Raw genomic sequence first — 25,051 nt, forward strand, 5'->3', positions numbered from 1 at the left:
TGGATGTTCTGGTGATTTTCCTCTGTTGTTTTCTTGCTGTCTTGCTCTCCCCCTCCCTCCCTGCCTGCCTTCTTCCGTCTCACTCATCCCAATTTTTGTAGCCAGAGGTAAAATGGTAATGACGAGGCTGCTGTGCAAAGAAGGATTGCAAGTCGTTGAGTTAGAGGAGTGGATCAGAAGTATTCTGTGCAGATTTGGGTGTCTGAGAAGCCCTCCATCTTACATCATGCTATTTTTACAATGTGTCTCCATAACAAACATGTCTGTGAAGAGGCTGGTGTCCTCACGCTTTACATCTATCTCAGTCATCTCTAACTGCAGGCATGAAAACATCGGTTGTAAATATCAATGCAACCAAATTCAACCACATGTTTACCGAGTCATAAAACAGTTAAACAGTTGTTTATCAATGAATGTTGGGTTGTTGTGGTAATAAGAATACAATTTAGCATTATTTGATTTGATCCAGTTGTTTCCATTTTGTAAGATATATGAAATGTGGAGGCCCAAATTAAGCGTAAAGCTTTTTGCACTGACCTGTGAAAAGTGAGACATGAACAAATAACAGCTGCACAAAAAAGGGCTGCTGACTGTTTTATAAATGATAATACTTGATAATAACGTAATTCATGATACAAGCAACAATAGGCTATAATGTTCTGTGTAATATACTGTTATGATTTAATAATGAGGGTTTATTCTTCCAAAATACTGCGCATTTGATATATATATACTGTAAATATATATAAAATTATTTCTACCTCTCACTTCATAAAAAATAACCTGTTGGAAGTTATGGTTCTCTGAAAGTAGCAGTTTTTCACAACCTTTGGAAATCATTTCTGGAACAAAAAGTTGTTCCTCAGTTTATTTTTGTGAAACTTCAGAAAATAGTTTTGTAAATGTTCTCTAAAGAGCAGAAATGATCCACAAATATCCTTCGAGAACGTTCCTAGAATGTTCCCTAATGTTTCTTTATAGGTTTCACAATATGATAATAATCTGCACGAAACTTCCAGGGAACCTCGAGGTTCATTCATTGAGCGGTCCCTTAAGTTTACCGTTCGCTGCTATTGAACATTCATTGAAGGGTTTATTACGTAACATTGACAGTTATTTGTCTCTGTAATTGTTCCTCCTGTTAATCCTGGCTATTAAGAAATGCTTCCCTCTGCCTTAAGAACCAGATGAAGTGGCTTTCCGAATGTGTTTCATCACTATTTCTTCGCTACTATAAAAGAAAACAGAGAAATTTGGAGAAAAATGATCCACTTAGACGCCGGACTGTTTCCTCCAACTCTGACAACAGAATACCGTCAAGAATTGATCACAGCAAGTTCCAACAACAATTGGAGAGAATTGGTGTACATACTATTGAACAGGTTACTTCTTTACACAAACAATGTCAGAAATGTTTGTGTGTATGACTCTTGTGTTTATCACAGTGCCGTGAAAGTAGCTGACCATACAAGGATAAATCTAGATTGCTGTTTTTGTATTAATAAAAATGATGAATTGATAACAATTACTGTTCAGTATTTCAGTTACAGTGACCACACACTCTTCAGTGCTTCCATGGTTCTTCATCTGAGGAATACAGACTCTTGATAACCCCTTTGACACTAGTTGATTTAATTCAAATCAATCTCTAAGTCACTTAAATCTTTTATGAAACTTCTTCAGATGCTGCAGACTGACCTACATTTGTGCCACTGACTCTCTGAAGCTGTGGGTGTACCTCTCTTGGCCTCTTTTTCTCAGGCTCATTGATATGCCTGATCATCAGAGGCATCGCTGAACTGGCTGATTGTCATTTTCAGCTGCAGTGCCACTGATGCATTTCATTTCCTCTCAGGGCTCTGTTGGTGTGATTAAGCACTTGCTGCAGCGCCACTTGACAGGGAGGATTTGGATTAATAGCAACCGTGGCTCATTTCTCCATTGGATGGGGGCATATTTTATAATATTTACATTATTTATCAAATCACTGGGAAGGGATGTATTGTAGTGGTGCTTCAGGCTTCAAGTTGTTTTCTGTTTGGGTGATCCTGACAGGCTGCTATTGCTGTTCCTATAGCTTGCCAAGGTGGCGTAGCATTAAGCCAGAGTGAAAGTCAGAACATGAGATGTTGCTTTGTCATTTATAGTCTGAAGACAGACTCTCAATCTGACCAGATCCTTTCTAGAAGCAGCAGAATTTACACAAATTTGAGGTTCACTCCCTGAAAGTTTGTCTGCACTCAAACCAAAATGTGTAGATCCTCTTTAAATATGCGAGAACGAATGGTGACCTTTCCCTTCTGAAGCCGATTTGATGACCTTTTCTGGTATTCCCAGTGTTATTATGCACTCTGTGTAGCTGCACCATCTGAAACATGAGCAACATTTAACACTGCTGGCACCAATCTCCTATCTTTTTTATGTAAACTCTTCATAGATTAAAATGAATTAGCCTCAGCTGCACATGCCAGCCTGAACGGAGCAGAGGTGGGCAGTGCGGGGCTTTAATTAGGACAAAAATCTGCATTGACTGTGCGTCTGTGTCCACAGGAAGAAGATGTAAAATGCCCTGCTAAACTCAGAAGACTGTGTGGGCCTTTCATTGCAATTAACATACCACCAGACACGCTGTAATGTAATATGTGGGTGTTTGTCCACAGATCTTGTGTATTACTCTGTACTCTTCACCCTCCGTTCATCCCACTGTGTGTAAAGATAATTGTCATCAATTATTACATTTATCTTTGTCATATAAGCAATTCATTTACTCCATTTACTGTGGAGATGAGAAGGAGCTTCATCATCTGTGCAGAAACAACAAAACATCATTATTTACTCTTTAAGGCGAGGTGTGTGGCTGCGAAAATGTGTCCCTGTTTTAAATTCATGGATACAGCAGCCAGAGATTTATTCCTGCTGTTTACATGGAAAATGGCTTCATGTGTTTTTGTGTGAAAGATTTCATGTCAGAAAATAAAATCCAAAATGAACACATTTTCTGGGGTAACAGGAATCCAGGTAGACTGTAGAGGAACATAAAGTCCTTCATTAAAAAAAGGAACATGGTTGGAAGCCTTGGCAGCATCAACACAGTTGCTGCTGTGGATTTGTCTTTTTTTGGCTGTCTTTTTATTAGTTAGTGAACAGATAGTAAACAGCCATGAGCCAGAGTGCCATGAAATATCAGGCACTGGGGGTGTGGAGATGATAACATTCAAAAATGGTCCAGCTTGCTGCAGCCATGACAACAAAACAGTATTCTGCTCAAGGCGTGCTGGTTTGAAAGGAAAATCATGCAATTTATCTGTTTTTGGTCAAATTAAATGGAGGACTATTTGAATGAATTGCACTGGTTAAATTTGCATGTCCTGCAATAAAAGACTGACAAGAAAAATCTTTTAATTTGAATCTGGGGAAGGGTTTAACTCTTCCAGGATCTGACTCTGTTCTGCAAAGGGAAGTTGTTGGTTGTTCAGATTTTAGTTGGACGGTTTTTAAAGCCACCCTGGGTACAATTCAACATTTGTCTTGTCGTATTGCGAGACAGTGCAACTCATAAACATCCCTCCATTTATCTGACCGAAATATAACGAATAACGATTGGAAGGAACACAGATTTTCACTGGGAAGTCTTGTTTAACAGGCATTTCAATAAGGAGATCATTGGGAGTGGAAAACGGTTTATTGAAGTAATGACGGTTTGACTTATACGTTTGGCGACGATGAGGGTCAGTGGAGAGTCTGTGTTTTTTTTTTTTTTTTTTTTTTTTTATAAAAGGAGGGAGAGAAAGCCAAACCATGGCTGTAGAGGGTTAAATGAAATGATTTAATTACAACAGAGCTCCTCTAACTTTATTAAGCTTGTGGGAGCTATAATTAATATTCTGAGTAAATTCTTTGTTCTTCTGTACATAAGATGATTTCAACTCTCATGAATGTGTCACAGACTTAAAAAGTCCTGCGAGTCCTTCAAGTTCTTTGTTAAGGTGTGAGATGTGTTCCCGGTTTAAGTCTGTTGAATCCCTTTAATACCAAAGTAGTGTCAGTCACCGTGAAGCCATATTAAATAATAATTTTTACCGTAAGATGAATCCTCTCTGGCTCCAGTATACAGTTCAGTTTTTCACTTCCATCCAAAGACCCTGAGGGGATACTGTCAGACAGTTTGATGAGCATGAAAATAATGTTTCTGCTGTTGCATTCATCAGATATCTGAGGTTGAACAAATATAAGAATGACACAAAACATAACAAATGCTTTGATTTACAAATTAATATGGATACACAAGTAAATACAGTCTGACAAGGAGGTCATTGAAAAGACTGAATAATGAACTCATTTGAATTCAAACCCATATAATTTACACAGGAGATAATTTTCTGTATGCAAATATATATCTGTCTGAAGCAACGCTCAGTATTGTATTAAAGTCCACTTGAATTTGGAGATGAAGGAACAGCTTATAAATCAAAACACAAACACACAAGCATTAAGGAAATGTAACTTCAAATCCAGAAGTGCTGTAAAATATGCAAACTCAATAAAGCTTTAGATATGCAATTTAGATAAGCCTCACTGAGGGATGACAAAGCAGGAAATATTCAAAACGCACACAGTGGCTTAAAAATCTGTTTCATTATTATGTTTTCAAACAAATCTGCAAATAACTGAAGCACAAAAACACCACAGGAACTTTAATTTGTGATGTTTCTGCAAACCCTGTTTACTCATTTTGTATAAAATCCATCTTAATACAATATCTGCATTTAGCAACAGTTTTATAGTTGATGTAAGGTTGGGCAACTAAAACACTTATGTGAAGTCACAGAAAGATTGTGGAAGTTTAAATGTCTGTGAAGGAACAGCGACTGAGAGTCCGGTGTGATGCTTCCCGTCTTCGTCTCGGACCTCCTGCCACAATATCACCGATAGAAAACAATTTGTTTGGGGGAACGATGTTCAGAGACTCATGGATCAGTATCAGATTCATTATTTATCCCTCCCTCCTTTAGAAATACTCTCTGTCATTATACCGATGACATCCAACTCTACATCTCTACTAATCTCTCTCTTGAACTCAGCCTTATGGTCTGTGTCTGTCGTCTGAGTAGAGCTTTGGTTGCATGGAGGTAAAGAGTCCATGTGGAGAGCAAAAGATGATGAAATGCAGTTTCTGAACACATCAGCTATTATCTGGCAATGATTTAACATGTATTAGCCCTGCTGGTGGTTTTAAACTGTGAACTGAGCATAAACAGACTAATTGTGGAACAATCCGGTTGCTGAGGCTGTCGTCCAACTCCACCGCTGCTCATCAGTGTTAAAATGACAGGATGAAGCCGTCTCGGCCCAGATATCCTCCGGCCACCTGGGAACCACAGAAATGTGAGCTGTTGCTCCCAGAAGCTAATTGTCGCCAGTTGGATGTTGACCAACTTTCTCAGACTTAATGACCTCCTCATTGTCTCAAAGACCGCAATTTCCAAAACCTAGGTCTTCACTATTTCCATGTACGACTGTCCGTTCCACATTTATGCCAAAATCCTTGTCTTGGTGTCGTACTCAACGGTTTGCTTCCCTTTAACCACATCACACTCTTCCTCATCCAGCTCTGCTGACTGCCTGTTCATTTATGTATTCATGACATGACTCTACAACTTACCTCCGAAGCGCTCTATAATCTGTCTCCCACATGCCTGTCACACCTTCTCCATCCTTTCACCCGTTCCACTCCTTTATGATCTCCATCAGCTGCCTGTCCCTGCTTCATGGAGCCTTCAGCTGCTCTGCACCAACAGAGTTAACTCTCTGCTGGACTCTGTTGTTCAGCTCAAAACAAGCAAAGCACATTAACATAGCAACTGTTTTACAGTTCGACTGTAATCAGGTCATATTCACTTGGATTTGAACTTTTGCTGTTTCATTATTTGTGGTATTATGCTTTTATGCATTTTAAGGTGTCCTTCGGTGTTTTCAGTGGGTCCAACAAATTCAGTCTATTATTAATGATATTATTATCATTATTCTGTTGCCAACACATGATGTTGTTGAAGGAAATTTATTTTCTTTGCACTATGATTAAACAAACCCAGCAGAGAAAGGCCTGCAAACATTCAACATTCACGCTGGGCATCGCCGGTGAGTAGCGGCTCACACGGGTGATGGAGGGTAAACGGTCATTTGGGGTTTAAATCTGGCAAAGCCACTCAACGGGATGGTCCGATGAACTAATGAGTTCACTGTGAGGGGGTTACTGCAGGCTTGTGCTAATGCCAAGAAGTTAAAAGCAGTTCAGTGACAATGAAGGAGCCTGCAGGCAAGACACGCTGTTATACTGAAAGACGTGAGCGTATCAGGTGAATGCAGACACTTCGTGTCACAGCAGCTCTCGCTGTCATTCCCACCGGGAAGCAGTTCCTCTATTGAGCCTGCAGACAAAAAGAAGGAAGTCAATAAATACAAAATTGTGGTTTAGACTCATTGAATGTGTGAGTGGTATGATGCAAAGTTGATCTAACATGGAAAGAGGCTCATCATGAATACAACATTCATTTTGGCTGACTGATCTATACAGCGACATTTTGTAACATTAAGTGTAATAAACTCAAAGTAATTTCCCAAAATTTACATCCTTAGAAAATGTCAATAAATGCCGCATAATTCATTCTGAGAACTGAAAGGTCTCATCCATCATGAGTGGCATTTCAAGCTTTTGCTCGAAGGTGTGACTATCCGCTATCTCACAGAGACTCCTAATCACCAGTCCACTTCTTGTTTATCAGATGGAACCCTGCAAAGCGGTGAGAAGAGAAACATAAGATATTTAATTTGGTTTCTTATGACTTGAAATAGGCTTCACTCACATTAATGCATGTTTTATTTTTTGCAAATGCAGATGAATGTAATTTTTTAATGTAGTGTTCACAATAACAGGTGGTCTTATCTGAAATAATGATTGACAGTAGTAAATATACATATTTTATATAAAGATTTAGGATTAATATGAGCTGTATTAGGTGCAGAAAGGTTTGGCAGCTTTTTAAAAATCCATCCGTGTCCTATTCACAAAGTTTAGGGTTAGGGCTGACACTAACCCTGCAGCTGCTATGGTGTGTATTTTTCAACCAAACATATTAAGACACTAAATGCTGGTATTTCCCATTTGGTAGAAATGACACTGTGAGATGGAGCGGTGGGAGAGCAGCGAACAGCAGAAATCACATCTGGAACAAATGGATCTGTTTTCACATCAATAAATCTTTCCAGTGTTTGTGAAAATTGCGTTTCATGGATTTAACTTTGATTTCACTACAGAAAAGGGATTTTTCTATAAAATCACTCGTCCCTCTTCACTAGGAGGGAGACGGAATAGCTTTTCAGTTTTAAACGGATTCATGGAACAATCCTGCAGGATCTTTTGATGCCTGAAAAAAACCAATTCAAGTTTCACATCTCTGATTCTGTTGCTGCTATACTGATGTGTATATTTTGAATTGTGCTACCAAGGACAAATCCTAAAGTGAAAGGTAGTATCAACAAAGGAATACATGAAATGAAAGAGACCAAAGGCTGATTGCCAGAAATGATTGCTTGAAAAATGACAGTCTATCAACTATGAAAGACTGAAAGGTGGAGGAAATACCGCAGAGGCCAAAAAGATTTCTAAATGCTCCGAGATCAATGATATGGAGGTGTTCTCTGAAATCAATAAGAAAGACAGCAGGTAGAGCGCACTGGTCTGCAGATGATAGCATATCATTTTTTACTTGCTGTCTCTTCCAGTGGTCTGGTGGAAAATTGGAAGATCTTTCTTTTTATATTGTGAAAGTGAGAAGGACAGTGAGCTTTAATTGTATATTTTACTCTTCAAGAGGAGCTTTGTTTCACAAAAGACATCTACAACGAGTGAGTCACAATTTCACAGTGAAATCATCTAAAAAACAGTTGGAACATTTACCTGCGTCTTCTTTGTTTGTCTTATTTCCACTTGAATCAAACGGCGTTGAATTGAGCAGGTGCAGGAGGAGGCAGGTTTGTGGGCCGACGGTGACGGGCAGTAAAAAGGGTTTGATTTGTTTCACGTTGCCGAGAGAATCTTTTGGTGGAAGGATGGAGCGTGTTTGTCCGCCCGCTGCTGCAGGCAGTGTTTATGCACCTTCACATCCCTCCTTGTTATGCTGCACATGGGTGACATAGGACCGAACTAGTGCGGGCTGCTCTGTGCTCCAGCTGCATCAGCCTGTGAGCCCACAGGGAACGGTGTGTGTGTGTGTGTGTGTGTGTGTGTGTGTGTGTGTGTGTGCGTGTGTGTGCGTGTGCGTGTGCGCGTGTATACTTTGCGTGTGCACCAGTGGTGCCAGAAAATATGGGGAGACCACAGGGATTGCAGGACTCTGCACTTACCGAAGCCGTTCACAGGCTCAGCATCACAGTTGATTCAGCACCTTGTTCATAACGTACACATGAACTGCAGCACAGATCAGAGGAGTGCAGCAATGACAGAGCCAGTGTGTGTGTGTGTGTGCGTGCGTGTGTGCGTGCATGTGTGTGCGTGTGTGTGTGCGTGTGCGTGTGCGTGTGGATGTATGTGAGAGAACGTCTGTGTTGAGCAAATGTGTGCATGGTGCGTCTAGTGTGTGTTTGTGGGAGAAAGAGCAATAGAGGCAGAGAGAGGGAGAGGGAGAGAGAGAGCGCGAGGGGGAGAGAGGACGTGTGTTGGTGCGAGCTGGCAGGAAGGATGGCTGCTCATGTTTGAACTGCCTCACATGCTCAAAGGGAAAGAAAGACAAGGCACAAACTCAGCAGAGGAACAGACGTCTCACTGGGGGACGCATCTTGTTCATCATTTGTGGGGAAGCGGAAAAGACTTGGCAATGCCTGCTGAAGTGAAAGAGGTAAGTGTGTGGTGGAATGGCTCTATATGCTTTGTACCCTCCCTCTTTTTTTTGCCCATCAGCTTTTTTTTCTTCCTGCAGAGAACTGTAGCAATCCACAGCTTTGCATTCCGCCTCTGTCATGATGAATGAAGGAGGCATCAATCGCTTCACTTCCTTCACTGCTGGTCGGTGCAGTCTCCTTGTGTGCATGGGGACATGATGCTAACATCTTCATCAAGTGTGCGCGCGCGCGCGCGTGTGTGTGTGTGTGTGTGCGTGTGCATGCGATTGGCTGTGCATGTGTACAAATGCATAAGCAATCTTATAAGGGGATAATTTTTGATTACATTATGAGGGGAGGTTGTCCCTCAGGGGAGGACTGCTGCACACACTCCGGTATAAGTGCATTGCCACGATGGATCAGGGAGACATCAGATTTGACCATGCAGCATTTAACTATTTGAGGATCAGAGTCCGACCAGGAGTGAAAGGTGGCTCCAAATGGAAACTTTAAGAATGAATATCCTTGCATCCTCTTTTCTGGCTTGTCATTTTGAATCAGTATTTCTTTTAAATGGAGCAGCCGGGTTACATTAAGGTGAAACGTGATGTATTGCATAATGGACAATGGGGTTTCTGCAGGAAACAAGTCCTAAACAAGAAAGAGTCCTTTAATGCATTTGCCATTTCAGTGCAATTTCAGTGTCCAATGTACACGGACATATTCAGTGAATTTACACTTAACCAATATGAGCATCACTGATTCAACAGATAGTGGAGGGCAGATGAGTTGTGACAAAGTTCTGACTAATGTCTTCTGACATTAGTGGGCTGATGTCATGTCTTATTATCCCGTGGAAGCGTTACTGTTTCAATCCTGCAGTTTGATAAAGACAATCTGCCCGTTTGAGCTCATTTATACTCAAGTTTGATCACCACAGAGTGACTTTGTCCCGCTGATGTAATTGCAATTGAGAAGGCCCATTTTTCCAATCATCTGTCTGAAACAGATTTATGACAAGTTTGAGTCATGGCTTGTGCCCGTCGTGCCCTTGAGCTGGACACCAAAAAAATCTGAACTCGCTCAGCATTAGATCAGACTCTGCGCCTCCCAAAATAATACCCAGGCTGCAGCTGGCCTCAATACTGAAAGTTGATGGGAACAAGATGCTAATCATGTCATTCTGCCTCCTGCACCACTGCACCTAACATCTATATGCTATACCTTTTCTCTTTTTTTAAAGTGAAGTCAGATTCAGAATCATCATCTTGACCTATTTGGCTCTGCGAGCACATTTAGTTAGTGATGGTGCAGTGAGTTATTTAAATGAGCTTTGACTCACAGTGGCCTGGCCTTCCCTGGAGCTTGAATCAGATGGGGACAGCATACACAGGGCCCTGTCCAGCCTATTATCGTCCTCCAAATCCTTAATCAAGCTGTCTGTAGAGGACAGTAGTACCCCGTCTGTCTTTTGGCCAAGCATTCGTTTAGCGCTGCCTAACAATATCCAATCAACCTCCCCCAGAGGTGTTCAAGCCAGGATCATCTCCCCGCTGCCAGCTTCTCCTGAGTGACCCTTTCATCTCCTCTTCCCTCTGACACATTTTATATGTGGATATGAGGGGCCCTTGTGTTCGGTGAGGTGTTTGAAAAGCGAATCAAGCCCTCTCTCTTTCTCTCTCCCTCCACATTCAGTCAGCTGTTCACTGCAGCCTGATTTAATGCAGTGGAGTTTAGTACCCGGCACTTGTTCGGTTTAATGCCGCAGCCTCAGACAGAAGAGAATTTCAGGAGATTTAACAGCTTGTTTGTTTTTTATCTCAGCATGTCATTTAGCATATTGTATCTTTGCAATTGAGTGATAGATTTCAGATGAGATTATATGTGTTTGTGTCATATTTATCAAAATGCAAATGGATTTCAATGGTGGACTAGCAACTCAAATAGTAAACTGACTCATAAGTGATGCTCGGCACGGACTTTTTCAACAGTGAAACCTTTCAATCTTATTCAGTTGTTTTGATTGGTTGTTTGCGTCACTGTTTGTCTGCTAGAAATTTTACTGCTGCACTCAGAGGGTTTTGAAAGATATGTGCCAGATAATCAGTGATTTATTGAGATCAATAGAGCAGTGAAGGGACATTTTTAAGACACACTAAAATGAATGCAAAGTTTGTAGGAAACTCAGCATAAAATGTGTTTACAGTCAAAAACTGCCTCCAGTTCTTTCTCAGACCGAGATGCTGAATAATTAATCCACTCCACTTAATGAAACCCATTTTGTTGAAAAGGAGAAGAAATTCAAGTACTGCTTGAAATAAACTAGAGTAAATTACAAAAATATGCACATGTGGTACCAGAGCAGCAGCTGGATTATTGACAAAAGAGCCAGTGGTGGGAAAACAGAGCTCACCAAACAATTTATGTTTAAATGACAATAACTGGCTGACTCACATCCAATCCCATTACAGTGTTGCTGCATTTTGTCAATGGGCCATTTATATAAATGCTTACATAACAAAATGAGGATTAACAACAAACTTGGGTTTTGGAAAATTTGCTGATACAGCCAATATTTTCAGTGGTCCTTTTATCCAACACAGACAAAGATAACCAAATATTTCATGTATGATGTTTCCACCAGTGGAGGTGACCCACTAAAATGCACCTAAAATGCTGGTGCAGATGCATGCTTGCAAAACTGTGCTTTATCCCACCGCCCTGTAGATGCAATCACTGTAGAAGATGAGGGAACTTGTCACATATTTGATATATTTTGTTACTTATTTTTTTCTTTAGTTTGATTTTGAGCCTCCCTGTGACATGTTGTCTGTCACTTTTAGTACAAAAGAGGGAAATTTGCCCCCAAAAATCATGACAAAATTTTTAACAAGTGCTGAGGAGGCATGTCGATATCTTTATCAACCGATCAATCAACAGGCAAATAAATGATCAATTTAAAGAGGAATTGTATGTGATCACTTTTGAGATTTTGCACGTGAAACTCATGTATTCTTTCTGAAAGAGGTATTGTGGCGAAAACTAATGGAAGCACACTCGAGAGCTGATCAGTTTTTATTATTCGACATACCAACCAAAATTTAGATGAACCAGCAGATATTGTGCACACGAGGATACGACACCAGGGAGACTCCCTTATTATGGCTCCTCTCATCCTTTATTATATCGCTCTGTATTTCTTTCTCGCTGTCTAGACATGATCATTGCTCTACCAGCCCATTAAGTTTTCATCGGCCACATCGAATCAGATTACTGTTCACCAGAAAGCTTATACACGGAGAAAATGTTGTCAAATACATTACCATTTTTCAGCATGAATTCAACAGTCCATGTTTCAAATTATACAAATTATATGATAATGGAGTGGAATTCAGTCGAGTTCTCAGCTTTTAATTCTGCTCCTACAACACTGAAGGCACCTCCTTTGTCATGTGCAGACAGGCTTGATGACATGGTGCACCATCACAGTGTTGTCTGCACCTTAATCATTTCCATGTTTGTGTATAATGTAAATATTTTGTCCATAATGCACAGAAATGAAGCTGCACTGATCAGCGACAGAGCCTCACTGGTCTGTGTGTGTGGTTTAGGAGCAGAGCTCAGAGGGGCCTCCTTCACTCTCTTTGTCCCAGGAGGCCAAAGAGGCAACGCTGGATAACCCATCTGCCAATGATGAACTGGACACGCCCACTTCCATTGCTTCTGTGATGACCTCGACCAATGAAAGCTCCACAGAGACCGACACCCCTCATCAGACGGACACTGAGGTTTGTGACTTTATGATCACACTTTGTCACTACTTACTGCTGTAATAAAGTTTTATATTGACTGGTAAGACCACTGACTTCTAAACTGTAATGGCCACTAAAAAAAAGTTGTAGTGTTTTTCTCTTTTTTTTTAAATATAAATAATGATCAAATTGTTTTTAACTTTTGAAGATATGACTAAATTTGTCATTATAATGGTGTTCTGGGAATTGGATAATAAAAAAGTGAGTGTCTTTAATCTGATTTGAATTAAGTTATTTAAAGATGCTGTGAAGTTCCTGGTTATGCTGACAGACAGAGGGAGCCAAATTACCCTCTGAGGCAAAGACGCCATAGAATTGACACCAATTAGCTTCAGTTTCATTGAGATGCCACAGTATATGCTTACGCATTCATTTTTGTGCTTGAAGAAAAGACAAAAAACAAGTTTTTCTTACAATCTGAAAGCAAAGAGTTAAAATCATAATCAATTTGTGACACCAGACAATTAAATTTCCTGCAGTTTACTCTGCTTCTAAACAGTGCCTGGACTTCAAGTTGTTTCATCAGAACCTAATCTAAACTCATTTTCAGCTAAGAGGAATTCATTATTGTTTGGCAGGAACAAAGAATTCATTATTTACTGAAGGCCCACAAAGCCAGGGATGTGCAGAAATGATGATTGATCATCACTGTAAGAAATAGGATGGGCTGTACAGTTTCAACTAAATGGGAAACACATGACAGGTAACAGAAACATGTTTTCTTTTTTCCTTGCAAAGAAAGACTAAATACTTCCTGCTCTGACTTAAAAAACACCAGTTTGGTGTAATTTAATGGACGAGAGGAAACTCACCGACCTTTCAGACAAAAGGGATTTTAAAGACAAACACAGATTCTAATTAGACGTTTGCAGAGATAACAGTTGGGCATCAATCCTTGTAGGAGTCCAAGGCTGTGGAACAAGAGGGTGAACGGGCCCCGAGTGAGACCCAGGACTCCTCAGAGACGCAGCGGGACACCTTCCAGACATCAGATACAGCTGATCTCACATCGACTCCGGTGGTTCAAGACGACCCTCCTACTGAGCCACCTGTCCCCGAGGCAAACACCGAACCCTCTGAATCTGTGCCGCCGACCACAACAACCAGCAGCTCTCCTGCAGCAACCCCACAGCCTGCGCTGGCTCTGCAGCCTGGGGAGCCTCAGCCGCTTCACCCAGACAGCCAGAGCAGAGTGTACAGCCTCCCTGATGCCTACAGAGGCATCGGGGGTGACTTATGTACGGGATATGGGAGTCTGTCCCGCATCGCCCTCCACGGCTACTGGCCCACTAAAAACTTCCAGCCCGGGGCTCACTACACTTTACCCTTCCTCAGGGACAGCTATGCCCCCGCAGGCCTCAGCAGCCAGACAGAGGAGGACGGCCTCCCTGAACGGGGAGACAACCCTCTGGACATGAAGACTGACCACTTAGCTGCTGGTTACTCAACACTGGGGGGGATCCACCAGTTTAGGCCAATCACCACCATGGAGCTCCTCAGGGAGCCCTCAAGAACCAGGTAAGGGGATGCTACATTGGACAAACTTCATCGATGCCCCAGGTGGACAGGGTTTAAGATAGATAGATAGAGAGATAGTTACTTTATTAATCCCCAAGGGGAAATTCTTTCGCTACAGCAGCATTTATAGATACAGGAAAGAAATAAAATAACAGTAAAAAATATAAAATATAAAAATGCACAGTCTATACAATAAAATAGAATAAAATAAAATAGAATAATTAAATTAAAACTAACTAAACAATAGTGCAAAGTTTTTTTTTCTTTTTTTTTTTTTTTTTAAATATTTAAACAACCAGTTAAATGGGTTTTAAGGACTCTTGTGGTTTCCATGGTGCCTGGAGGTAGGGTCAAATACAGATCAACCCTATGTGGACACTTTCAAAAGGGAAAGTGATATTTTTGTGCTGCTTTCCCACTCAGTCGCTGTACTGCAAAGAAAATCCATTTAGAAAAGATGATTGTACAAATATCGTATGCTGCAGCAGGTTTGAGATGAAGTCTGTTTATTTGAGATCAAACTTGGATCCGGTATTTTTTGAAGGTGCATCAGAAAACAGACTGAGGAGGTAATTGATCAGTCTGGGTCACTGAAATATCGATAAGGTCACCAGTACCACCTTTAACAGTGATACTGGGAAGACACTGAAAAGCCAGTTGACGTTTGGCATTACTAGTGAGGATAGACAGTTTAGTTTTAATAACATGATAAAAAGAACACAGTATTTCAAAATAGGCTCAGAGTATCATGTAACTGATTAACAACAGGCCCAATAAATACTTTTCCAGCATTTGCATTTAAAAAAAGAAGAAGCTTTTTCACCCCCAGAAGGAGGATTTGCATTTTAAAGGCTCTAAATGCAAAGATGCTTAATCTAGAAAAAAACAAAAAAAAACTGCAGAACCATCTTCACATATTTACATGTTCTTTCATGCGTGGAAATTAATTCTGAACATTTCCTTTCAAAATGGAGTGGAACAGGCAAAAGTATATGAGTGTAGTGTATATGCTGCACAAATCAACCCTGGCTGTAACAAGGAGGACCTGCTTCGACAACAATATATATTAAACTCTGGAGCCGCACAGATGTCCGGATGCTGCCTCCGTCCTGTTCTTGCGTTTCGCCTGGATAATAGAAAGACAGATGGACAAGTAGTTTAGGAGCAGTTGGTATCAATCAGGGATGGCAGGCGGCAGCAAAGTTGATAAATAAGGAGGTTTGACCTGTTATTGCCTGCCAGGAGCTTTTCCTTCGCTCATATAGAATGACAGAGCTGTTTACACAAAGCTGTTAAACTCCCTGAGTTCGGTCTGTTCGATGCAGAAATTCAATTGAACCGGTTTCATTCAACCTTTTAAATTTTAAAAGAATACTTTGTCATTTTGGGAAATACTGACTTTCTTGTTGAGAATTTGATAAGGAGATTGAGACCACTCTTGATATCTGTTAATACCTGGAGACTGTTTGGTTTTGTGCCCATGTGGGGCCCCCATACAGAGTGAAATGTTGGTCACATGTGGGGCCAAAGTTTAGCATGAAGGCTGGATGTAGAGAGAAACTGATAACCAGGATTTGTGCAAAGGAAAGAAAGAAAAGTGACCTCAAGTCTTTTGTCACGTCAGGCTGTCACATAAAGAGACTTCAGGAAGTCACTGAGCCGCTGCCTGACCAAAACTCAACATGTAAGATTGTTTGATCTATTGTGTGTACATGACTGTCTCTGTTTCTTCAGAAGTGGCTACGATGACGCGTTCATGGCCCAGCTGGAGGGCAACCTGAATCCTTTCTTCCAGGCCATGTGCCGGGCTCAGACCCTGCAGTTACCCCACAAACGCAGCAGCATGGTCAGCCTGGACAGCATCCGAAGAGACCCGCGCTGGAGAGACCCCAACCTGCACGAGGTGATCTCCATGCTCAGCCACCCAATGGACCCAGTTAAGTCCAATGCCGCTGCCTATTTGCAGCACCTGTGTTACGAGAACGACCGAATCAAGCAGGAGGTCCGCCAGCTGAATGGGGTGCCCATCTTGGTGGAGTTGTTGGACCATCCTAAAGCTGAAGTCCATCGCAAAGCCTGCGGGGCTTTGCGCAACATATCCTACGGAAAAGACCACAATAATAAAATGACCATCAAGAACTGCGATGGCATCCAAGCTTTAGTCAGACTGCTGAGGAAGTCGAGCAGCATGGAGGTCAAAGAGTTGGTCACAGGTACAGCTGGATTTTTTCTGTCTGAGAGCGGCAGCCTGCAATCTTTCAAGTTACATTATTCTTAGTTCTATTTTCTCCCTGCAGGCACTTTGTGGAACCTTTCATCACACGAACCACTAAAGCTGATGGTCATCAACCAGGGACTTCAAACACTGACTGATGAAATCATCATCCCTCACTCAGGCTGGAGGAGAGACTTGGCCGAACCCTCCAAACTGCAGAGCGCCGAGTGGACCACGGTCTTCAAGAACACCTCTGGATGTCTGAGGTAACTCTGACTGCTGTCACGGAACACAATGACATGAAACGTTTACTTGTGATGGAGTTTGTGCAGCTTTGCTAACAAAGTTGTTCCCGCAGGAACGTCAGCTCAGACGGGGCGGAGGCTCGGCAGAGACTGAGGGAGTGTGAAGGGTTGGTGGACGCGCTCCTTCACGCCCTTCAGTCAGCTGTTATCAACAAGGACACTGACAACAAGGTCACTGATGTCATCACCCTCATTTCATGTATTTACATATATATATATATATATATATATATATATATATATATATATATATATATATATATATATATATATAATGTGTAGAATCCTGATGAGAGCATCATACCTGCTAACATTTTACATTTACGTCCATCTAGTCAACAGTTGTAAGCATTATATTATCATCGTTTTTTAACACTAAAATGTGTCTGTGAGCAGATGTGAGGACATTTGAAGAGTTAGTATTATCTGTATAGTATTTCTCAGTAAGTACAACTTCTCAAAGGAAGACGTATTTATTTTTTCCGAAGCTACCACTGACACCAGACTCAATTTATAGGAGTTAGAGTTGTGAACACTTTTATCTGCTTACACCTAGAATATGCTTCGTTATGAATAATTCATTAAATTTGGTTAAACTGCACATAAATCCAAAATAAGGGGACTTTAGTTAAAGTGTTACTGCCTTACTCTTTGTTTGAAAAAGAGACTTTTATTCTTTGCGTCGCTCTGTTCATTTCAGAGTCTGATGTTTTGTGGGTAGAAGAAGCCTCAGAAGATTTATATCAGGACATTGCTCTGTGCCACCGTTTCTTCTCTGATGCCGGGAGACCAGAGTCTGAAATCTTTACTGGCTCTAAATGAGGAAATATTACTCGTGCGCATAAGTAAAGAGCAGTGATTGTAATTTAAGCCTGTTTATAAGCCAACAATGCTCCACTTTACTGTGTGTTTGAACTTAAACTGATGTTTACAGTCTCTGAGAGTAGCAGCTACTCTATACTGAAGTAAAGCAAAGTAAATCTTGGTCAGCGAATGCATCAATTTGATTAAGAAGACACTAAACCTAACACCGTGGTACATTTAGGCAAAATAAACAGAACTGCAGTTTAATGATTCATTCATGCTTTCTTGTATTCGGGGGTGTGAGCTGATTTTTCTTTTCAGGAGCTTTTATTCTGAAATATTCATTTATTATGCCTCCATTTCTAATTGAAAATAGAGACTTTACTGATTCAGCATCCAGTTTAAGTTGATAGCCTGTAAATTATCTGATTTAGACATTTTTGCAATTCAACAACAGAAGTAGGGACACGGTTCCTCAAAGTCTGTGAAATTTCTTCAAAGTTTTAATTAGAAAAATCACTACTTTCTCTTCTGAAAAAGGAGCTGAATAATTACTCAGTCTTATATAAGGTTCTGTGCAGCATTTCTGATTGAAGTCTGTCATTATTCTCCATTTAGTCGGTGGAGAACTGCGTCTGCATCCTCCGCAACCTGTCCTATCACGTTCATAAAGAGATACCCGGAGCCGAGCGCTTTCAGGAGCCCCATGCTAATCATCTGATGAGATCAGTGGGGCATCAGAAGAAGAAGAACGAGCCCGACTGTTTCATAGGGAAAAGACCCAAAGGTTGGTGGGCTACGTTACGGTATTTATAGAATTTCATTATCTCTGATGTTTGCACAGTAACCGTCTCCACATTTCTCAGGTTGATTCATTTGTTCTTGCTGCTTGGGAACTATTGTATTTTTGGTTTCTTGAGATTCATATGATACTATATTTTTGGCAATCAAAGTTAAGAATGTAATATTTGCTCTATGAAAGGTGCCGGTCGGAAAGGAGCTTAAAATAAAAGTTATTGCAGCTCAAACCTTTAAAACAGATCCACTGATGTCTTTGATTGTACAAACACAGAGTAACTGTCTGAGGCTTTTACAGTATATGAATGGAAACTTCCTTCTTTCTCCCTTCCCATAATGATCTTCATACTTTTTTTCTTTTGCTTATTTTCAGTGAGATATGTTTTCTTAGTTTACACTTAATGTTTGTACCTGTTCATTTGCTGCTGGTGTGTCCTGGCTTTGAGCGTTCAGGGTTTGCATTTCTTATCCTCCCTTTATGCTACAGAGAGCCTGAATGTTTCATATCCTCACACATGGAGAAGATGATAGATTTTGTTCTCCTGGAGAAATGCCAGATTGCAGACAAAAAAAAAAGAAGCTTATTTGTTACATCAGTGATGTGATTTTTTTTTTTCCTCTGCACCATCTGACTGATGTAACAATCAGGACAGTTTTTAAAACAGTGAAAACTGAACGTGCAGCTTATATTGAACATAAGTGACAATATGAATTATGGCTGATGTACAGTTATTAATAGACTGCGGCAATTTGTGCTGGAGTTAACAGCTTAAAGGAGAAACATTGGGGTTAGAGTTAATGGTGATAAATTGACATCATGCTAAAATTGACAAATGCGTCTGATAACTGCGGGTTGCTCGGTGTGTCGCCACATGGAGGAGCTCCGGCTTTTTGGCTGCTGTGTCCTTTTGCAGCACAATCTAATCCTTGACATTGTTCTTTCTTCTCTTTGCTTTAAACGGCCTCCATCAGAGGAGTGGTTCAATCAAGGTCGGTCTGCTCGTTACTCCTGAATATTTTCACAGCACTAATATTGTGATTTGAGATGAATTTGCTGACATGTTGTGTACTGTGAAATGAACACTGGTGTTTGTGTTTGTGTGCATGTGTGTGTCTGTGATGTACAGGTTGGAAAAATGGATTTATGGACAGGAAGTACAGTACATTGGATTTACCAAAACGTACAGAACTAATGAAAGGTATACAATATGAGCTTCACATTGCATTTTCAATTTACCACATACGCTGACTGCAGTATGACCAACAGTGACATTTGCAAATAAGTAGCCTATAGCTAAAAGATGAAAGGTAAACACCATGAAGAGCCCCTTCATCATGTATTATCATCATCATACAGCACTACTATCAAGCATCAGGACCTGCTTTCTGTGTCATTTACTGTATAAGCATGACCTTGACATGGTCTGATTTACATGCAAAGCCACACATCAGCACCTGCACCACTTGTGGAGAGTTTCATTACTAAAACAAAAACAGCCCATCAACTGAAAAAATGATAAAAAAAAAAATTACCTGGCAGCATCTACAGGAAGAACATTTCCTCCAGCAATATTAGATGGGCAATGACATTTGCTCAAAACACTGCATGACTTCATGTCTTTAAAGGTACTGCTAAACTATTTTTACCTTTTGTGTTGCCTCATGGTTGTTTTTAGCCACGAATGCAGTCTGTATATAGAACATTTTGAAACAATATATATCTCGCAGTAGTACTAAAGGCCCTGAATACTGTACAGTGTATCAGGATGTGGCTGCCGTTAGAACAGAGATCAGAGCTAAGCTTCACCTCCCACGCTGCAGCCAGTGAATGCAAATCAGAATGACAAGCATGTTACGGTTCAGGGTCTGCTTTATTTGTCAGCCATCCAGCAGCCTCCGCTGGCTCAGTACACAAGATCTCTGCAGGAATCTGCTGGAGTTGTAATTCTCTTCCATGCAGTTTCATTACATCAATCTATACATTTAGCTTTCAACCTATTAACCAACTGGCCTGGATAGAATAAATCATAGAACACACAATGATAGTTATACAAACTGGTTTGGTGGCTGAAAGCTAATAATAATGACTTCGTCTATTCAGTTTTTAGATGGTCACATTTCTCTGAATGTCTGTTCAAGGGTTGGAGCTGCTGTACCAGCCGGAGGTGGTGAGGCTTTACCTCTCTCTCCTCACCTGCAGTCACAACCACAACACCCTGGAGGCAGCCGCAGGAGCGCTGCAGAACCTCGCTGCGGGACACTGGGCTGTGAGTAGATGGAGTGGTTCCAACTTATTTCTTATCCTCACGACGACAGGGGTTGTGATTGTGGAATTTGCATGAAACTAAGTGCAGTTATCAGGTGACATGTGCTCAGACTTTGCACATAAAGTAGGTTCTATTTGAATGTAGCTGCTCCAGGATGTGTTTCCTGTCGACATCATCAGTATCTCTGTCTGCTGCTCAGCTTAAGGAAAGTCTTAAAATGGAGCTGTAACATAAAGAAACAACATAATTGAATTCAATTTGGGGGTCGATTTACCACCGAAATCACTCTGCAAACTGCAGGGTTAAAAAAGACAACCTTCGCATGCCCAAAGTCTTTATCTTGGCCTGTTGCTTTTGGTTTTGAGGCGGTATCATTAATCAGCTTAATCCAAACGGACTCTCTAGATTGACCTTGTCATCAGCTTACTTGATCAAAAATAACTTTTGCTGCTTTGTCCCCCCAAGTGGGTCCATGGGTCTTCCAAATAATGTGCATTGCAAAGATGTACTGTGCCATGAATGTCACTTTCACTTAAGATCAAGGCTCTTTCCAGATTAAGGGACTTGTAAAATATTTTCATTTTGAAATCAAGTTGTGTCACAAGAGAGCCGATGAGCGTGTATAACGGGGCCCTTACCTGTGGTGTAATTTGTGATTTATTTACAATGTTTTTATTGTTAATAATCAGTTTTGTGGTAATAGGTTTGTAAAGGTGAAGAATTGATCATTTAGATAAGAAGGAAGGAAGAAGAAAAACACAATCTCCCCAGATGTCACATATTTGCTGTTTCCCCTCGTAGTGGTCCAGCTTCATTCGGGCGACAGTGAGAAAAGAGAAAGGGCTGCCAATTCTGGTGGAGCTGCTGCGCTCCGATGTGGACAAAGTGGTGCGAGCCGTGGCTATCGCTCTTCGCAACCTGGCAATGGACAGGAGGAATAAAGACTTGATAGGTACAGGCTTGTAACTTTCACCTCCATAAACATGGATGGACACCGGCACACTCACACTAACTCTGCCTGTCATCACAGGGAGCTACGCTCTCAGGGACCTCGTCGCTAATCTGCCATGTGGGCAGCAGCACCCAGCCAAGAATCTGGAGGGCGATACGGTGGTTTCTGTTCTGAACACAATCCATGAGATCATCACCGATAACCCCGAGAACACTCGAGCGCTCATACAGGGTCATGCTGTGCAGAAACTGGTGGCCATCAATAAGTCAAGGTACACAAATGTCTTTTAAAGAACATTTACAATAATTTAGAAAAATGTACTGCTCTCAAATTAATCTAAACAATAAAATACAAAATAGATCAAATAATGATGGTGTTGCAGTTACTTAATATCATCTTATACTACTGAAACAGCCGCAGTGCATTATGTCATGATATCATGAGCGTCATGCATCATTTCCCAGAGCATTCAGATGTGATTGCTACTCATTGGGACAGTAGTGTCTCAGAGCGATCCTCTGCTGTTTACCACAATGTCCAATGATTTGTTGTCAGCCAATCAGGACGGGAGACCAAGGCGGCTTCCCATGTGCTTCAGACAATATGGGCCTACAAGGACCTGAGAAACACCCTGAACAAGGCCGGTTGGAACAAGAGCCACTTTAAGGTATTTACTTCGATTTCATGGCAATTTCAAACTTGTAAATCATAGACAGGGTCAGTTACTTTTCAACATAGTTATCAAACATGGATAAGGAAAAAATAAACATACCTTCACATATGAAATCTGTGCTTTTTCAGTGAAAAGGAAAAGAGCGGGCAGCGATTTTGTGGTTTGATTTGAAGATGATGATTAAAGTCAGCTGTAGGCCAGTGAGCATCAAGACTCAGGATACCCTTCATTCAAGGAGAAATACGGATCAATAACTTTAAGCTTATTGTCTCCTGTTGCAACAAAAACATGAGAAAAAGCAAAAGTTGTCTTTCTGTCGTTCCAATTAAAACCAATGTCTTCTCGTTTTATGAAGCTAGAACATCAGGACAGAAATCTACTTGTCGTCCAGTAACATAATGTTCGTTTTTCAAAGCCCACAACAATCGGAGCGACTAAAAAATCCAAGAGTGGAAAGCAAGGCAGTGATGACATCACCTTACCTCTCATGGACAAAAACCAAGGTCAGATATTCCAGCATGCGTTCGTTCAGTAAAATCTTATTAAACCATCATCTAAATGAGTAAAGTGTCCTCTAGTTCAGGGAAGAAAAATACGTTTTTGAACATACTGAGGTTCTTGTCATGTCAGGGACAAAGAAATGTGAATTTGAAGTCCCAGACCGTATTCTTCTGAAAAATAGCCTTAAACCAATGATGTGCTGCCAAGGTTATCAGTGCACAGACTTGGCTTATTAGCCTGAACAGTCTCTCCCAGAGGCAGGGCAGGCTCACGCATCACCAGTCACATTTAATTTGAACATTATTTCAAAACGCACACCCACTTTCCCACGACAAGAGGGAGGTCCCTCTTCCAGCTTCACACCAAAACAGGGATTTTACTGATGTTGCTGCTCGGCGTGCCGGAGCGCCTGCTTCATTTCACACGGACTGAAACTAGGCAAGATTATCCTGCATGAGGCCCCTTAGTTTCAAACTCAACCACTTGTTTGATCAGATTCTCTAATCTACTTGAATAATTACAAGTACAACTGTACAGTACAATAATGTCATGACAGCCTTGTACTCGGACCAGCGTTGTACAGAGCTAGTGGTGCAGTGGAGAATGTGTCTTATAACTCATGAAACTTTAACTTAACATTGTGCTACATCTCTACTGTTGCTTCTTCACACACAAACATACAACTCAGGACAGTTATCATGAAAGGAACAACACAAAATGCCAATATCTATTCACCATGATCTGTGACGTGAACACAGCAGCAAGCCTTCCCTGGTTCGAGTCCACGTTCTCATAAATAGTTTGCCAATTCCAGGTGCAATGTTGTGATGACAGCCTTGTAATCTGAATCAATGTTGTACAGGGCTAGTGGTGCAATAGATGGTGTGTCTGATTACTAATCAGAAGGGCCTAGTTTCAACTCCTGCCTCGCTCAGTGAAATGAATCTCTTCTGTTACTTCCTTCTTGTATCTCCATTGCTCACAAACCTGCCGTATTGTCCACTGCTAAAACGAGTGATTTTTTCTTTGCAGATGTTTATTCCAGTTTAGAGCCAAATGATAGAGTTGGAGACGGGAAGGCACCTGTTGTGGAAAGAGACACTCTCCAGGTAATCTACCTTTTGAATGTACTGATGGTTTCTGTAATTTCTGAATATCTTAAAGAACTGGTGGCAGGACTTAGAATTTGTTTTGCGAATATAACTGTATATTATAACTGACGTCATTACCTCCTGGTACCAGTAGTACCGTCTCTACTATGTAGGATTAACACATAAGAGGTTTGTCACAGGATTTCGGTTTAAAGGATTTCTTTCTTGTGACTTGTGTTTCTGGTGAAAATTGACCAACACTGGCTGTTTGCATATTTCTTGAACTAGGCGATAAGTGAAAGAAAACACTTCATCAGAGCTGGCAGGCCTGCAGTGGGTCTCATGGATAACAAACCTCCGCCACTGGACTCTTGGGTGTAAACATAACCACACAGCCAATCAGGCGGGTAAAATCCTGTAGAGACACTTTCCATTGGTGATACACGGATTTGAGACGTCGTTGTTGTACAGAGAAACACACGCAGTTAAATATGATTTCCTTTGTTTACAGGAAATTATGTGCCAAACATTTACATGTATTTATTATGGAAGGTATTTGGCAATACATTTAATGGATTTATCATTTAGGATGATATTCTGTATGTCTGAAACTCACGACGGATTACGTATGACATATGAAACAGCCCGAATATGCAAACTGTGGTAAATCATGACCCCAAAGAATGACATGTACAATTAGAATTGTATCTATAGCATATCTATAGTTTACTTCTAGTCTGACCAGCGGTAAGGCCTAACATGCCATGTGGATTTGTTATTGTCCACCTCCATGGTTTCTGGGCTAAAGAGAGATTCTGATCTAAAATCAGTTTTAAAATATTTTTTATTAAGTGTTTGAGACATTAGGATTAGGTCGATCATCAGCCTGATCATCCAAAATATTTGGAGTTTAGTTTATTCTTGATGAATCAGAGTAGACTGTGGGGTGATTAGGAAATCTCTATGTACGTCCCTATTCCATTTGTTTCACGATAGGCAAAATGGGATTGTAAATGTGTAACAAAGGATTGTTAATATTCTAAATGAGGGCATTTATATTGTAATGTTTATTGTAATACCCATGTTATTAATTAAAAGTTATATATGTGTATTAGCTAATACCAGTAAGCGATCCTACATTCAATACAACTCTGCTTTGCAGTGGTCCTTTTTGCATTGCAATGTTGAATGAAAATGGAAATAAATGATGTGCATAATTTCTCATTTTTAGTCATATT

General features: G+C 40.8%; 1 protein-coding gene across 4 annotated transcripts; it reads left to right on the forward strand.

Annotated features, from left to right (window-relative positions):
- Positions 1–8,643: 8,643 nt before the first annotated feature.
- On the forward strand, positions 8,644–25,037 carry arvcfa (ARVCF delta catenin family member a). Of its 4 annotated transcripts, XM_069172403.1 has the most exons (17): positions 8,644–8,894; positions 8,976–9,061; positions 12,531–12,665; positions 13,591–14,207; positions 15,942–16,420; positions 16,505–16,688; positions 16,781–16,898; positions 18,150–18,318; positions 19,302–19,319; positions 19,457–19,528; positions 20,469–20,596; positions 21,398–21,548; positions 21,627–21,819; positions 22,104–22,215; positions 22,637–22,724; positions 23,755–23,831; positions 24,102–25,037. In XM_069172403.1, exons 2-17 carry the CDS (start codon positions 9,023–9,025, stop codon positions 24,192–24,194), a joined length of 2,673 nt encoding a protein of 890 aa, XP_069028504.1. In that variant the 5' UTR covers positions 8,644–8,894; positions 8,976–9,022; the 3' UTR covers positions 24,195–25,037. The 4 variants fall into 4 exon arrangements, with proteins under 4 accessions (XP_069028504.1, XP_069028491.1, XP_069028501.1 ...); XM_069172390.1 differs by lacking the exon at positions 8,976–9,061; XM_069172411.1 differs by lacking the exon at positions 8,976–9,061 and having other exon boundaries at positions 8,654–8,894; positions 12,489–12,665.
- Positions 25,038–25,051: the final 14 nt, after the last annotated feature.

This window comes from Embiotoca jacksoni, unplaced genomic scaffold (genome assembly GCF_022577435.1).
Source record: "Embiotoca jacksoni isolate LCO1_2020_lvr unplaced genomic scaffold, fEmbJac1.0.p SCAF_10, whole genome shotgun sequence".
Lineage (NCBI taxonomy): Eukaryota > Metazoa > Chordata > Actinopteri > Embiotocidae > Embiotoca > Embiotoca jacksoni.

Excerpts from the sequence above, each read along its gene's own strand:
- arvcfa (XM_069172411.1), top strand. The coding sequence starts at position 8,748 with ATGTTTGAACTGCCTCACATGCTCAAAGGGAAAGAAAGACAAGGCACA. Across the intron at positions 16,899-18,149 it reads ACAAGGACACTGACAACAAG|TCGGTGGAGAACTGCGTCTG; the intron begins GTCACTGATGTC and ends TTCTCCATTTAG. Across the intron at positions 20,597-21,397 it reads TCGCTGCGGGACACTGGGCT|TGGTCCAGCTTCATTCGGGC; the intron begins GTGAGTAGATGG and ends TTCCCCTCGTAG.